Here is a 15,369-nt window from a genome sequence, read left to right on the forward strand (position 1 = left end):
GTTAGGTACAAAAAGCTTTTTACATATCACATTTATATTAAATAATTTGTCTGCAAGACCTCAGTGTTTCAAGATGTTCTTAGTTATGACAAGCCAATCTGTGTATATGACAAGCCAATCTGTGTATAGCTTTATTACAGCACTGCAAGAGTAACGTTCAGTAACTCATAGCAACCAGTCCTCAATCTAGGTTAGTTTGCGGCTTAGAGAACAGTGAGATTGGTTGTCTGGGCTCTCTCCACTATGCAAACTTTTGCTTATTTCAGTAAACTACAGCTGGCTGCAATGCAACCATGTAGAACAGTAATAAGACCCCACAAAAGCAGCACCGAGCTACTAAATTTGATGTGAGGCAAAGTGATAACCAGAAAGATTGTCAAAAAAAAAAAAACTTAAAATGTATATGAAAAAGAAACAGCAAGTACGGTTTAAGAATGTGGAGTTTTAAAAATGTGGAGTTTCAGCTAGTATTGTCATTGTATTTTCTTTTATAAAATTTGCTGTACAACACTGTAATTTCTACCACAAGGGGAGAAAAAAAAAAAAAAAAAAAAAAAAACACGAAAGCAGAGTGCCAATTAATACAAGAAAATGCCATTTAGCTGGTAAATAAAAAAGGGCCAGTTCACATGGAACACGCAGTTATAAAAAAGTTTTACAGATCTGGAAATTCTCAATCTTCTGTAGTTTTGCTTTTGGGCTGTTGGAGCGTGTTTACACACCCTCCTTAATTGTATAGGTTGCGTAAGAGTTCGATTCATTTGCATTTCCTATTTAGTTTTAGGTCCCAAAATTAATAATTTTTCTTCATTTAGCTCATTTCCTGGCAGATACATACTGAAGTGTATGCAGGCTGCCCCTCCCAGCATGAATCACCAACTTACTTTAACACACCTTGAGCTAAAGGAACAGACGCTAATAAGGAGCCACTGACAATAGTGTTTGCTAGCAAATTGCTGTCTGTATTCTAGAAACATTGCAACATCTTTTGTGTAGCAGCTTGTGTTGCAAGATGGTGTGGTTCTTACACCTACAGAGAGCATTCCTGACAACTATAGTGACACTGACTATCAAGAGCTACACACCGCCTTCCCGGTCCTACCTGCTGAATAGGACATTATGACAGTAAAAGAAAAAAAAAAATGTATTTACAAGACCCAATCCCAATTTAAATATGTTTTCTTGATAAAGCTTGGACTGGCCCTTTTTAGCTTCCCCATTGGTCTATTAGTGTAATGAACAACTTCAAATAGGGCTGAAATGAGAGCAACTTTTACAGAGACCTAAGGGCTGAAATGAGAGCAACTTTTACAGAGACCTAAAACCTTCAAAGATCTTCAGCTACCTCCCTGGATCTACTGATCATTTTGACAAAAGCCCTGACAGAATGACTTGTAGCCCCCAGAGGAGTAATTATGGTCACTGTTGCCGTTTTCTCTAAGCCTAATTCAGCTTCTCCACACTGTATTCTTTGTAAAAAAAAAACAAAATGTAAAAAATTAACAAGTTTCAGAAAACATTGCTTTTAACTAGTTTCTTGATTTGAAGATTTTAATATTTTGAACAGATCTTGTATAGAAAGACCTGTATTTCATATTTGTTATAAGTAAATGATGTATTTGCTACTTTGACTGTGTTTTTTTTTTTTTAATTTAATGTAGGCAATCAGAATGTTTAGTTATCCATGTTCGGTGCAGCCTAAATGCAACATACTGAATATCCTTACCACGTTCATTCAGAAATTGTTCCGCACTCAGGATTCGTTCAAGCTTTTATTACTTTTTAAATACCCAAAAGTCGCACTGGAAGGTATAACAAAATGTTTTTGGTTATTGCACAGCTAGTGGGGGAGGGGCAGAGTTATGAAACGTCTCTGGAAGATTCTAGAGGCAGTGAAGGCACAGACCGCACTCTGACAAGTCACATGTTCAGTTCCGCCAGGGCTTTCTCCAGGGGATCCACTGCCCAGTAATCATTGTCCCAACCCAGGAACCAGCCAGTGAATGTCGGTGGCTCGAAACCTTGCTTGATGACAGCAATAGGAGTCCTCTTGTCACGATTGGCTGGGTCACTTTCAATGTATTTGGATGCTGAAAAACAAAGGCTGAAATGACCATCTGTAAACAATACACTTTATACTGCCAATCAACGATAAGTTGTGCATCAACCCTCCATTATTCAAAGGTTTGTGGTCACCTAAAAATGATTGAGTTCAGGTGTTTAAATCTATCAATCTCTAAATGTATCATTTGAAGTGAGTCCCTTTCACGAGACATCTGTGTGCTTCCTGGCTTGTGGTGAGAGGGTTTGTAAAACTTGGATTTTTGACTTACCGTAAAATCCATTTCTCTGTTTATTGACTGGACACAGCTCCTGATTCTCCTTAACCATTGGGGTATACTGCCCCTACAGGAGTAGGCCACTAGGCAGGAAAAAGCTTGACTAAGTCTATGGGCAGTCCCAGAGGGTACACACCCACTCAGCTATAGGCACTCCGTTTTGTTACAAGCAGTGTCAGAAGAAAGTCAACTGCACAGAGGGTGGGTGCGGTGTCCGTCAAACATCTTTCGTTCATTGATGGACACAGCTCCTGATTCTTAACCATTTGGACGTCCCAAAGCAGTGGGAAAACACCAGAAAAAATTCCCAAAGCTAACCCATAGCTAACCAGGCAACATGGAGCTCAATCATAAAACTTCAGCTCACCTGAAAATACACAGCAGCCCGCAAAACCTTGCAGTCAAAGAAAGCATCCGCAGATGCAACACATCCGTTTTATAAAACTTCATAAAAGTGTGCACAGATGGCTGCCTGCAAACCTGCATCACTGATGAGAAGGCCCAGGAGGCACCAAGTGCCCGAGTAGAGTGTGCCTTAACAGGGAAAGGAGGAACCTGACCCCCTAATGGATAAGATTATACAGGCCTGAATCATTGTCTATCTGGAAATGGTCGCAGCAGAAGCGGCCAACCCTTTGAGGTCCAACCGTGAGTACAAATAGTGACTCCCTAAAAGACTCCGTAGCTGCCAGGTACACCCCGATTGCCCGAACATCCAGGGAATGCAGAGCAATTTCCTTAGGATGTTTAGGCCTGGACATAGGGAAGCTGACACAATGTCTTCATTCAAATGGAAATCAGAGATGACCTTTGGAAGGAACAATGGACAGGGACGAAGAACCACCTTAGCTCGGTAAACTCAACAAATAAGGTGGACAAGAATGCCGCCAGCTCTGACACTCTGCACGCAGAAGTATTACCCACCAAAAAGGCCACCTTCTGGATCATAAGCAGGGGGACCTCCCGATATTTTCGAAGGGAGATTCCTGGATAAACTGACAACACCAAATTTGAGGACCCACAGTGGTAATGGAGACAGAACTAGGAGGAACCAAGTGTCAAGCTCCCTGGATAAAGATACGCACCAAGGAAAGAAAACCGCCATGTCTGAAACCTGGCCCTTGATGGTACTCAAGGCCAGGCGCTGCTCAACCCCCCCCCCCCCCCACTGGAGGAAAGCCAAGATCTGAACCACCAAAAAGGAGCGAGGGAAATCCCCACGCAATGTAGGTCTTCCAAGTATGATGGTAGATCTTACTAGAGGTAGATTTTCTAACCTTTACAGCATAGGAATTACCGATTCAGACAAACCTCCATCCTTCAGCACCTGGCTTTCCACAGCCTAGCTGTTAAGCCAGCGACTGTAAAGCAGGATGGAAGATTGGCCCTTGGGACAGCAGATCTTCCCTGAGGGGAAGTCTCCAAGGAGCATCGGTGACCAGCCGCACCAGATCGGCATACCAAGATAAGAAAGGCCCATTTGGAGCCACTAGGAAGACCGAAATCCCTTGCTGCCTCGATCCTGCACACGAGTCCTGGCAGAAGTTTGAGCAGGGGAAAGGCAAAAAATCAGATGATACCGATGCCAAGGAGCCACTAAGCCAGAGGATCCCGAAACCATGCCACAAACCTCTGTACCCTCCATAGAACAATCATTCTGCCCACCTTAGAATGCCAGCTATTTCCTGATCCACAAGGACACTTCTTGTGCCCCCATGGTGATTGACGTAGGCCACAGCTGTGCCATTGTCAGTCTGGAAAATTTGTCTTAAGGGGTGTACGGTACGAATTCAATGTTCCCATTGTTCAGGTCATCAAACACAAGGTTTAATGAATATGGGGTAAAGGAACGTGAGTGGCCTGCACAGAACCCCTGACCTCAATCCTACTGAACGGTGATTGGATGACATGCCAATAGTGAGCCAGGTCTAACAGTACCAGACCTCACAAGTGCTCCTAGGCAACACAAAAATGTTGTAGACAGCCATCCCAGAAGAGTGGAGACTGTTTTGTGCCCACGGTTAGGGAATAGGTTATTCAGCAAAGGAGGAGTGGTTGCTCCCTGTTAGCGGCGAGGTGTTCTGGCAGTTTTTTTTGTTCTACTGTTTGCAACAAGAAAAATCAAAATCCCTTTCACTGAATTCTAGTGCAATTTTTCCAATCTACACCCAAAAACCATTCTTTCACTCCACTAAACGAAAAGAGGATGCATTTTGGCTTCTCGGAACTACGCGTTCCTCCAATGACAGAAGACTTGCACTTGTCTTCAGTGAGTACATTTTAAAAGGTTAAAATGATAGTTCACCTTTACAAAAACCTGCCTATGCAGGTAAGGGATATCTAGAATGAAAAAAAAACATGCAACTCTGACTAAAGATGAATAATAAACTTGCTATAGGTGTAGCACATTTACATACCTTATGAAGCCTGACTGCCCCCTGATGCAGTAGCTCTGAGCTCAGCATTTGTGAGCTCACTCCTGTGATGGTAGAGGTGGTAGAGGTGAGCAGTGCTGACTAGGCCTCACTTAGCAATGACCTGGGAGTATTCCAGTCAGGCTTCATAAGGCAAATATACCGCAAACACCTATATCAAGGGCTTTATTCAACCTTAGTAAGAGCTGCAGAGTATCTACAGATGACCATTATCTGCATATGCAGTTATCCTTTTTAAGGGTTAGTTTAGCTTTAATACATATGTTCACCTTTGGAACAGGTTACACACATTTAAGGTGTAACATGTTCCATTACGTGCAGCTCTGACCTTAACTTTCTTTCCTACCCCGTGACACCGGACGGGGGATCCTCTCCCTGCACCCACGTTAACTTTTCAAATTATGCATGCAGGAATCTGAATGAAAAAATACAGCAGACTTGTCATTCTGACTGGAATGAGAGCACGCCAAGCACCCTCATTGTTTCAAAGCTACAAAAAGAGTGAATAAACTGACAGCCAATACAGAAGTATGGGCTCAGAGCTGTAGGAAGAGTCTACAGGAACGGGACCTTGCACCCGCAATCCACTAATAAGAGCAATGCGCTGTGGGCTCCTGTGCAAAATGCATGCACATTTTTTCCCCTGCAAAAATGTGCGCATTCATTATATTTTCACAAAAAGGTTAAACCACCTCAATACCAGGAGGTTTCTTTTCAAAAAAAATTGGAGAAAAGTCCCATCTTTTAAACTAAAAAGGGAACCTTTTGGTTTCAAAAAGGTTTTTACTTTTATACTGTAAAACAAAACAAGGGATTGTTGAATACCAAAAGGAAACTTCCATCTATATAAAATATAAACATTTGGTATAATTTCAATACACTAATTAGCACAGCAGTGGAAATTGAAAAAATGGCATGAACAGATAGGGGGGTGTAACAAGCCAACTCTGAAGTGGTTAAGAAGGGACTAGAGTAATGTTGAGGTGAAGCAGCAAACCCATTTAAAGTTTTGTTCTCAAGTAGAGCAATAAGATGTTTCCTAGAAGATTTTCATTCTCAGAAACAACTCAGGATAGAGGAATCAAAGGCCGAGTAGAGAAAAATGTATTTAAATAGGGGAAGAAAAAAAAAAAAAATTACCAGAGGCGACAGCTTCCTTCTTCTCTTCCTCTTGAGCGTCATTACCAATCCAGACAAACACCTGAAAAATAATATTTGCTGAAGTCAGATCTTGTCCCAAAATAACAGACAACGCTAGTAATTTTAGAAAGCGTGCTCTAGTCACCTACATCAGGTCTTTTGTGATCATTTCCTACATTAGCTATTCACCAGATACAAAGCACCGGGGGTAGATGGTTTAGTATTGATACATTTTTGGTGGATTCTGATAGTTCATACTCACAGCATGCGATACAATGGCAGAATTGGAAGCTGCAGATCTTTAATAGGGCCCCTTATACTGCAAATACTGTGCAGGAGGCACGTCAGGTATGCAGCCCTGAGCATGTTTAATTTAAAGGCTAAATTAACTAAAAAAAATTTAAAAACCAATGCAGCATTTTTGTAACCGGTAAAAAAAAAGCGCAGTTATTTTTTTCTATGGAGCCTGCAGAGCATTGCCCCCGTGATCAGCAGATCACAGGTGCAATGTCAGGCTCCTGCAGACTATCAGGATAGCCTACTTGTACCTCTTTACTTGATAGCAGGAAGATCAATGAACTACGAGAGCGCTCACCAGCACCCTCCGTTCATTGAGAACAAGCCATCAACTGCAATGGCCAATAGTACTTTTAGTCTACTCATTCACAGGAAACCGAAAGCCGCGCAGCCGTGCAGGGCTCCGCCCACACCACTGTCATTTATTCAAATTGTGACAGCGCATGCAGGGAGGAGAATTCATTCATGCTCAACAGGCTCACTGTACAGGGTTCTTTTGTGCTCCATCTTATTTTCAAGTCATCACATTCATTGTTGAGACCTCGGCTGGGTCTAGGAGGTCAATTCACTAAAGAATATCTCAATAGATAATTGGATCACATGACATTTTCTAATTATCTCATGAGATGCTGAAAATGTCATTTCACTATCACTTTATTTACCTTACAAACCAAAAACACGAGGTAAATAAAAAAAACCGAGTTAAAGTCTATTCACTAAAGGAAAAACTACCTCGTGTCTGGACTACTAATTTAACTCATGCATTTAACCACTTAAGCCCCGGAGGATTTTCCTGCTAAATGACCAGGGGGTATTTTGCGATTCTGCACTGCGTGATTTTAACGGACAATTGCGCGGTCGTGCGACGCTGTACCTAAACGAATTTGATGTCCTTTTTTCCCACAAACAGAGCTTTCTTTTGGTGGTATTTGATCACCTGTGCGCTTTTTACTTTTTGCGCTATAAACAAAAAAAAAAAGCGTACATTTTGCAAAAATAATATTTTTCACATTTTTTTTTATATGAAATTCCCCCCCCCCAAAAAAAAATGTAAAAATCAAAATGTAACATTTTCGGCCAATTTGTTTTATGCTACATATGTTTGGGGGGGGGGGGGGGGAATAAAAAAAAAAAAAAAATTGCAAAAAGCGTATTTTTATTGGTTTGCGCAAAAGTTATCGCGTTTACGAACAAAGGGAAAGATTTTTGTCATTTTTGTTGTTTTTTTTTAACGCGTAATGGCGGCGATCTGCGATTTTTTTTTGCGGTACTGCGACATTGGGGCGGACAGATCGGACCCTTGACTGACATTTTTGACACTTTTGGGGTTACCAGTGACATTTCTACAGTAATCAGTGCTATACATATGCACTGTTACTGTAAAAATACACTGGTAGTGAAGGGGTTAACTTTATTTGGGAGGGGCTGTGTGTGTCCCTAGGGGCGTGCTTTCTACTGTGATTGGCTGTGGCTTGAACTGTAAGGACACTGATCAACAGATCTACATAGTAGATCCGTGTGATCAGTGTCTTTAACACCGAGGAGAATGACAGGTGGCTTGTTTACACAAGCCGCCTGACTTTCTCCCTCTCCCCCGCCGATCGCCGAGTGACCGGCGGACATCGGGTCCGCCAGTCACACGCGCGGGGGGGGTCCGTGACCGCGCGGGGGCGCGCGCTCGCTCCCCAGAGCCTCACAGGCTAGCGACGTAGACCTACGTCACTCTGCCTGTGAGGGGCTGACTGCCGCAGTAAATATACTGTGAGCATTTGGCAAGCGGTTAAGGAATGTAAAAATAGAATGGCCTTTATGGATCAGTTTCTCAACAGTATTGCATAGAAACCTAAATATTGAAAAAACACAGAATCATTTGGGGTTGATTTACTTCCGCCTTTTTACCTTAATGCATTCTACACATCAAGATAAAAACCTTGAGGTCCATCTCTATCCAGCGATGTTGCAGGAGAGACTCAGCTACCCGGGACGCTCCTCTTCATTGGCTGAGACAGCAGCAGAGCTGCTGCAAAGTCAGTGAGCCAATGAGGAGAGAGGGGGTGGGGCCTAGCCAAGGCTGTGTCTGAAAGGAGACACAGCTGTGGCTTGGCTGCCCCCATAGTAAGTTACTTGCTGTGGGGCACTCAACAGGAGGGAGAGGCCAGGAGAGCCGAAGAGGGACTTGAAGTAGAGGATCTAGGCTGCTCTATGCAAAACCAACTGCACAGAGCAGGTAAGTATAACAGGTTTGTTATTTTTAAGCAAAAAAAACAAACGCATGAGCCTTAAGTTACTTAAAGTGATAAAGGCAAAATATTTTTTGGGTTGTCCCCAGGAAAGTAAAAAATATGGGAAATCTTCCAATGGGGTTCTGGTGATCTGGGGGTCCCCAAGGGATTCTTTTAATTTACAAGGATTTCATCTCACTTCCGCTTTTGGCTATGGGACAGAAGTGTAGGGTAATGTATGCAATGACAAAGTTGTCTTTTTATTTGTGGAAAAACTATTTATATCGGTGTGCGATTTTTTTTTTTTTATAAGTTTCATTCAATATGCAAAATTTATAAAGATATGTTGCATTTACTTAGTAGTTTTTTGATACACCACAGGTGTCCTGTGACAGCAGCTTCCCTTTGACTTGTATTCTACAGATCAAACCATTTTACCTCTTTATTAACAAAAAATGACAAGTCTTCTAATCTTCCTCCACTGTATCCATTCAACTGAATATCACGTCATATTAAATGATAAAATACCGCATGGATTCATGGGATAAAATCCCACACAATGATGAAATAACTCATGCTTTAAGTCGTTTTTTTTTGAATTGCAAAAATAAAAAAAGCTCAGATTATCTCACAGTACCTGATCCCAGACATCAAGGAGCATAACGTCATCAGTAGCCAGGTCATCCTGGGTCAGCTCTCCTGGAACTTCCTCAATCTATGGAATGGGACATCGAGAAGGATAAATGTCAAGAAGTGAATGCCACCCCGAAGATTTGCATCCATTTTTCTTTTTTACTTACAATGAAGCGACCAGTTTTGTTTGTGCAAGCGAACAGACGAGGCGGGTGGGCGTTTAGTCTGTCCTTCAGTCTAGAAGATGTACGATATGGTCCTTTTCCACCAAGAGCCTCCCAGAAGTCATCTGACAAAAAAAAAAAAAAAAAGGACTATGGTTAGTCCGAGTTCTTTAGGCAAAAAGAAAAAAATATATATTTTTTCCGGCAGACAAAGCCTAAGGCTCCGTTCACATGTCAGCGTATGGATCGCGGGCAGAACCGCCGCGGTTCCGCCCGCGATCCGGAGATTATTGCAAATCGTGGGACGCCTGTGCGTTGCCCGTTGATTTGCAATAGCCCCCCAAACGCTAAGCAATGTTGCCGCGATTTCCGCCTGCCGAATCGCGGTAACATCGCGCAAAAAAAATATCGCGGGACGCATTACGCCCAAAAAAGTACAAGAGCTTCTTTTGAGCGTATTGCGTCCCGCGATTGTTTTTGCGCGCGATGTTACCGCGATTCGGCAGGCGGAAATCGCAGCAACATCGCTCAGCGTTAGGGGGGCTATTGCAAAACGGGCAACGCACAGGCGTCCCGCGATTTGCAATAATCTCTGGATCGCGGGCGGAACCGCGGCGGTTCTGCCCGCGATCCATACGCTGACATGTGAACGGAGCCTTAATCACCAAAATGAGGAAGAAGCACAACTATATGACAAAGAGGAGCATTATAGGCATTCATGTCAGCTTTTGGGATAAATATGACCGAAGAATATATTTACAATCAGTTCCTCCAGATCTTGGATCCATTTTTTACATTTTAGGCCCCCTGGCACACAGGGCTGTTGAACTGCTAGGCGCCTCTTCCTGGCATTTTACAGGCTGCTGCTGCATTTCTAGGTACATTACAGGATTTAGTCCCATTCAGCCACAGCCGATCATAGACTTTGACAGAGTGGTCCTTGCATTTAATTGCCCCTTTTAGAGGTGCACCAAATAGAAATGTTGGTACCGAAACCAAGAAAAAAGGGTTTTTTGACTTGTAGGTAAAATCCATTTCTCTGATGTTCGACGGACACAGCTCCTGGTTCTCCTCAACCATTGGGTTATATCGCCCCCTACAGGAGTAGGACTAAGCAGGAAAAGCTTGACTATGCCTATGGGCTGTCCCAGGGGGTATACACCTCTCAGCTATAGGCACTCGATTTTGTTACAAGTAGTGTCAGAAGAAAGCCAACTCCAGAGGAGTGGGTGCTGTGTTCTTAAACAGAGAAACGGAAATGGATTTTACGCTAAGTCAAAAATCCCATTTTCGCTTTCGTTCATTGACGGACAGCTCCTGATTCTTAACCACTGGGACGTCCCAAAGCAGTGTTAAACATGAGGGGTGGGGAAAAACCATCAGAAAAAAACATCCCAAAGCTAACCATGGCAATCAGGTAACAGAGCTTTACCATAAACTGGAGCTCACCTGAAAAACAATACACCACACCCTCAGAGGACCAAGTCCCCTAAGCAGCAGCCTGCAAAACCTTGCGGCCAAAAGAAGCATCCGCAGATGCCAATACATCCACTGTCTAAAAACTTTATAAAAGTGTGCACCAATGACTAGGTGGCCGCCTTGCAAACCTGCGTCACTGACACAGGACGACGGAAAGCCCAGGAGACAATAGGCGCCTAATAGTGTGCCTTGACAGGGAAAGGAAAAACCTTACCCTTGGAATAGAGAGTCCAACTTCCTAAATGACTCCATAGCTGCCAGGTATACCCAAACTGCCTTGACCACATCCAAGGCATGCAAGGCAATTTCCTTCAGCTCTTTAGGCCTGGGACACAGGGAAGGCACCACAATATTTTCAATCAAAATGAAAGTCAGACCACCTTAGGAAGGAATGACAGACCGGGGCAAAGGACCACCTTATCCTTGTGATTCACCATCCATAAAGGTTAACATGATAATGCCGCCAGTTCCGACACCCTGTGCGCAGAGGTGAAAGCCACCAAAAAAGGCCACCTGGGACAGTGAAAGCAGGAAAAGCTCCTGAATAGTTTCAAAGGGAGGCTTCTGTAGAGCTGAAAGCACCAAAGATTCCAGGTGCAGCAACTGAGCCTGCACTAAAGGAACTAAATGTCGGACACCCTGAAGAAAGGCATGTACCAGGGAGTGTGTGGCCAAAGGTCGTTGGAATAAACTGCCAAAGCCGATACCTGGCCCGTAATGGTACTCAAGGCCAATTGCCGTTAACACCCGATCCGAGAAATGAGGATGAACCCCAAGAGACTCACCACGCAATGTACGTCTTCCACATACAATGGTGATCTTCCTAGAAGTAGATTTCCTAGCTTACAACAGCGTAGGAATCACCGACTGACTGCTTGGCTGTTGAACGCCAGATGCTGAAGGTAAGAGATTTGTCTAAGCCAGCGACTGTAAAGCAGGATGGAAGATTGGTCCTTGGGACAGCAGATCCTCCCTGAGAGGAAGTCCCCAAGTAGCATCGGCGACCAATTGTACCAGATCAGCGACCCAAGACCGGCATACCAAGAATGGGGAGGCCAGCCTGGAGCCACTAGAATGACCAGAATCCTTCCTGCCTCGATCCTGCACAGAAGTCGTGGCAAGAGTTCGAGAGGACTGAACAAATCGGCAGCCCACCTCAGAATGCAAGCTACTTACCAAGATGCCAGGACACTTCTTGTGACCCCTTGGTGATTGACAGACCGTGGCCTTGTCCGAATTAATTCGTACCGACACCCCTGAAGACGAATTGTCCAATGAGCACGACAAGTCTGATTGCTCGCAGTTCCAGTACATTAAATCTACTCAGCACAGATGTGGTGAGAGGGGGTCTGGACTCTGGCAGAGGACGCCTCCCCACCCAGACAGGCTGGTGTCCAAAGCTACAACCTTCCAGTAAAGGGGGAGGGGAGAAGGATTTACCCTGTCGAAGCGCCGGAGAACAAAGCCACCTCTAGAAACCGTGGATCCTTGTCCCATTTCACCAGAATCTTTTGCAGTTCCACAAAAGATCTTTAAACAGACCGCCATCAGACCCAGCACCCATATTCAAGCCAGGAGGGATGACCATCTGCTCAACAGAATCTGAATAGTCTCCTGCAATGTCTGAAGTTTGTCTGGAGGAAGAAACTCTCTGGCTGAGGCCAGGTCCAGACCCAGATAGTCCAGTTTTTAAGGACAGAACCAAAAGCAGACTTCTGAAGATACAGAATCCAATTGAACTCCAACAGAATTTGCAGAGTAATCTCCAGATGTCCATCAGAGAAGTCAAAGACTCTGCACGCAGAAGATCGCCCTGGTACCCCAGTACCGCGCTCCCCCGCTGACTCAATGGGAGCACCAGGGCCAAAACTTTTGTGAAGACCCGAGGAGTGGAGGCGAGACCAAAAGGTCAATGTCACAAACATACTCCTCCTCGCCCACAGCAAAACTGAGGAAGCGTTGGTGACCGTTACATATTAGAATGTGCGGGTAGGCATCCTTAATGTCGATAGAAGCGAGAAGAAAAGCCCCTGACGTAGGGATGCCACTACCATGCGAATGTACTTCATGCAGAACTTCTGTACCCGCACAAATCAGTTTAGCGCCATGAGGTCCAAAATTGGACGTATTTTGCCTGCCTTCCCGGGAACTGTAAAGATGCTCGAGTAAAAACCCCTGAAAAAGTTTGTCGGGACTAGGACAATCACCCCTTAAACAAGTCTTGTACTGCCCCAAAGAGACCCTGTAAGCGATCTGTGTAGGCTGGAAGGGAAGAACCTTTTTGGAGGATAAGACCAAACTATCTTGTAACCTGACCGAATAATTTCATGGACACACTCGTCCTGTACCAGGGAGATCAATGGATGTGGAAACCAGTGAAGACGTCCCCCCCCCCCACCCCAGATACGGGTGAGTGTGCCCCTTTATGCAAAGGCAGCCTTGTCCGCAGGTCTGGAAAAGCCTGCTCTTGGCTTGCCTGACCAGGCTTCTTTGAACCTCCGGTGGAGGTCCTGACTTTTGATCCCTTGTCTTGAGACCCTGAGGGATGAAAACCTCATGAACTGAGGAGAATGGCCCATGTTAACGACTGGGCTCCTTGCCCTTGATGGCCGGCAGAAGAAGAGTACTCTTCCTCCCCTGTGAGTCATCCAAGAAAGCTCCAAACATCTGATCTTCCCCTTGTAGGGGGGTCACCCAAGGCCTTCTTAGAAGTCTATTCTGCAGACCAGCATTTCAGCCAGATAATACGCCAAAGGACCACTGCTGATACAGACCTGCTAGAAATCAAGGAGTCGCATGCAAAGAAGCATCACAGATAAACTGTAGACCCTGGAGCAACTAATACGCCAGCTCCACAAGACAGGGGAGGGGAGCTGTTTCCACTCCAGGTCCCGGCGTAAAAGTTTAGCCAATTCGGTCAGAGTTTGCGACACCAGGGCAATAGTAAATGCAGAAAGAAAAAAAAAAAAAAAAAAAAAAAACAGTGCCTATAGCTGAGAGTGGGTGTACACCCCCTGGACTGCCCATAGGCATAGTCAAGCTTTTTCATGTCTAGTGTCCTACTCCTGTAGGGGGCAGTATAACCCAATGGTTAAGAAGAATCAGGAGCTGTGTCCGTCAAGGAAAGAAAAGGACAATTTTAAAAAAAATTTAGATTTGACTCTTTAAAATCAATTTAAGTTAATATGAATTTATTGTCAGCCATTATTAGCGCCATTATTAGCACCTTTAGCGCAGGAAAAGCTTAAGAAAAATGCATCTCTTTAAATTCTTTGTATGCCTTCAAACTGGTTAATTGCACTTCCAATGTGGTAAAAATTTTGCTTGCTGCATTTTTAGTCAGAAAAAAAAATCTCTGTACCAAAAATGCGCCTTCCCATTAAAATGCATTGAAAACATACAAAGAACACATCAACACACCCGTGTTACATTTTTGATGTGGTTTGTGACATCCACATGACATGAATTATATAAACCAAACCATAAAGCACAGTAAACCATCCTAAAATCGTCGTGAATTTGCAGCAAAATCGCATGCGTTTTCAGGACCTCCCTCATCAGCAAAATGCCGATAGCCCCATTTTCGGCAGCCCCATTTTCGGCAGCCAAAACGTAAATCTCTAGGCCCTAAGCAATCAGGGATGTATGCCCAGCTGCAGCCTGCCATAAACTGACAGACTGCAGGCAGCGAGGCTTGACGCTGTGCCTGTTCCTCCCAGGCGCACTAAAGCGCAAGGAGGGAGACAGTAGCAAATTGGTCCTATGTGATTCTTATAATTTCAAGCAAATCTGATATTTACGCCTGAAAAACACAATGAAGACTGTTAAAAACTTTCAGGAAGTTCACCTTTTGTTGCAAATTTAGGACATAAGCAATCCACAGTGATTACAGCTTTTGATGACCAATCTTCTAGAAAACCCTTACCTGGCTCACTGCCTTCTGCTATCTGTGAACCCGATACTCCCAGCACATTAAGCAATTCCTGGGCCCCACGCTTTTCAGGATCACTTGCCCCCTGTCCAACCCACAGAAATGCAGCTGAGGGGGTCTTCAGTACGAAAGCATCATTTGAGTTAAGGTTGCTGGCTGCCACATCCACCTGAAACATACACAAAGGGTTAATAACCAAAACTGAATGAGATTGACCCACCTAGGACAGTCGTAAGGCTGCCAAAGTGCCATTAAATTTTTTTGCACTTTTTTTTTTTTTTAAAACCTAAAGGTCTTACAATACAATCCTTTTCTCTGATGTTTGACGGACATAGCTTCCCTTGTGAGCTGAAAAAAAAAAAAAAAAAAAAAAAAAAAAAAAAAAAAACCATGTTTGCGGTGAGGCTGTTTTTTTTTTAACCTGCCCAAGCAGGGTGCTCTTGCCCCCTGTGAGACCTTTAATGATCTCTTCCATGGAAGCTCTGAACAAGTGGTACTCCACAAAGGGGAGATCCGTCCGCACCTATTTTGGAGGCCTGGTCCGCAGACCAGCATTTCAACCAGATCATGCAGCGCAAGGTCACCGCTGTTCTTCACTCTTCTTTTGACCGGAAAGGTCCATAGTAAGCCTCTTGACAAAGTTGATTGATTCCTCCACCACCAGAGGGTTCTTTTGACCTTGTGGGGATCTTTACTTTTGCTTCTAGGGTTTTTGGACTGTGATCCCAA

At 44.1% G+C, this 15,369-nt stretch overlaps 1 protein-coding gene across 1 annotated transcript in view; it reads right to left on the reverse strand.

The window, feature by feature from the left end:
• Positions 1-1,770: 1,770 nt before the first annotated feature.
• The window catches only part of GSN (gelsolin), a 128,201-nt gene continuing 114,602 nt past the window's right edge, over positions 1,771-15,369 (reverse strand). The window contains exons 13-17 of the mRNA XM_082263160.1: positions 14,635-14,809; positions 9,234-9,355; positions 9,071-9,148; positions 5,915-5,975; positions 1,771-2,090 (exon numbers count right to left, since the gene is read on the reverse strand). Of these exons, the coding sequence (XP_082119286.1) occupies positions 1,921-2,090; positions 5,915-5,975; positions 9,071-9,148; positions 9,234-9,355; positions 14,635-14,809 (606 nt within the window). The 3' untranslated portion in view covers positions 1,771-1,920. The remainder of the gene's footprint in view (positions 2,091-5,914; positions 5,976-9,070; positions 9,149-9,233; positions 9,356-14,634; positions 14,810-15,369) is intronic.

The sequence above is a fragment of the Pelophylax lessonae genome, assembly GCF_965119305.1.
Source record: "Pelophylax lessonae genome assembly, chromosome: 7".
Classification (NCBI taxonomy): domain Eukaryota; kingdom Metazoa; phylum Chordata; class Amphibia; order Anura; family Ranidae; genus Pelophylax; species Pelophylax lessonae.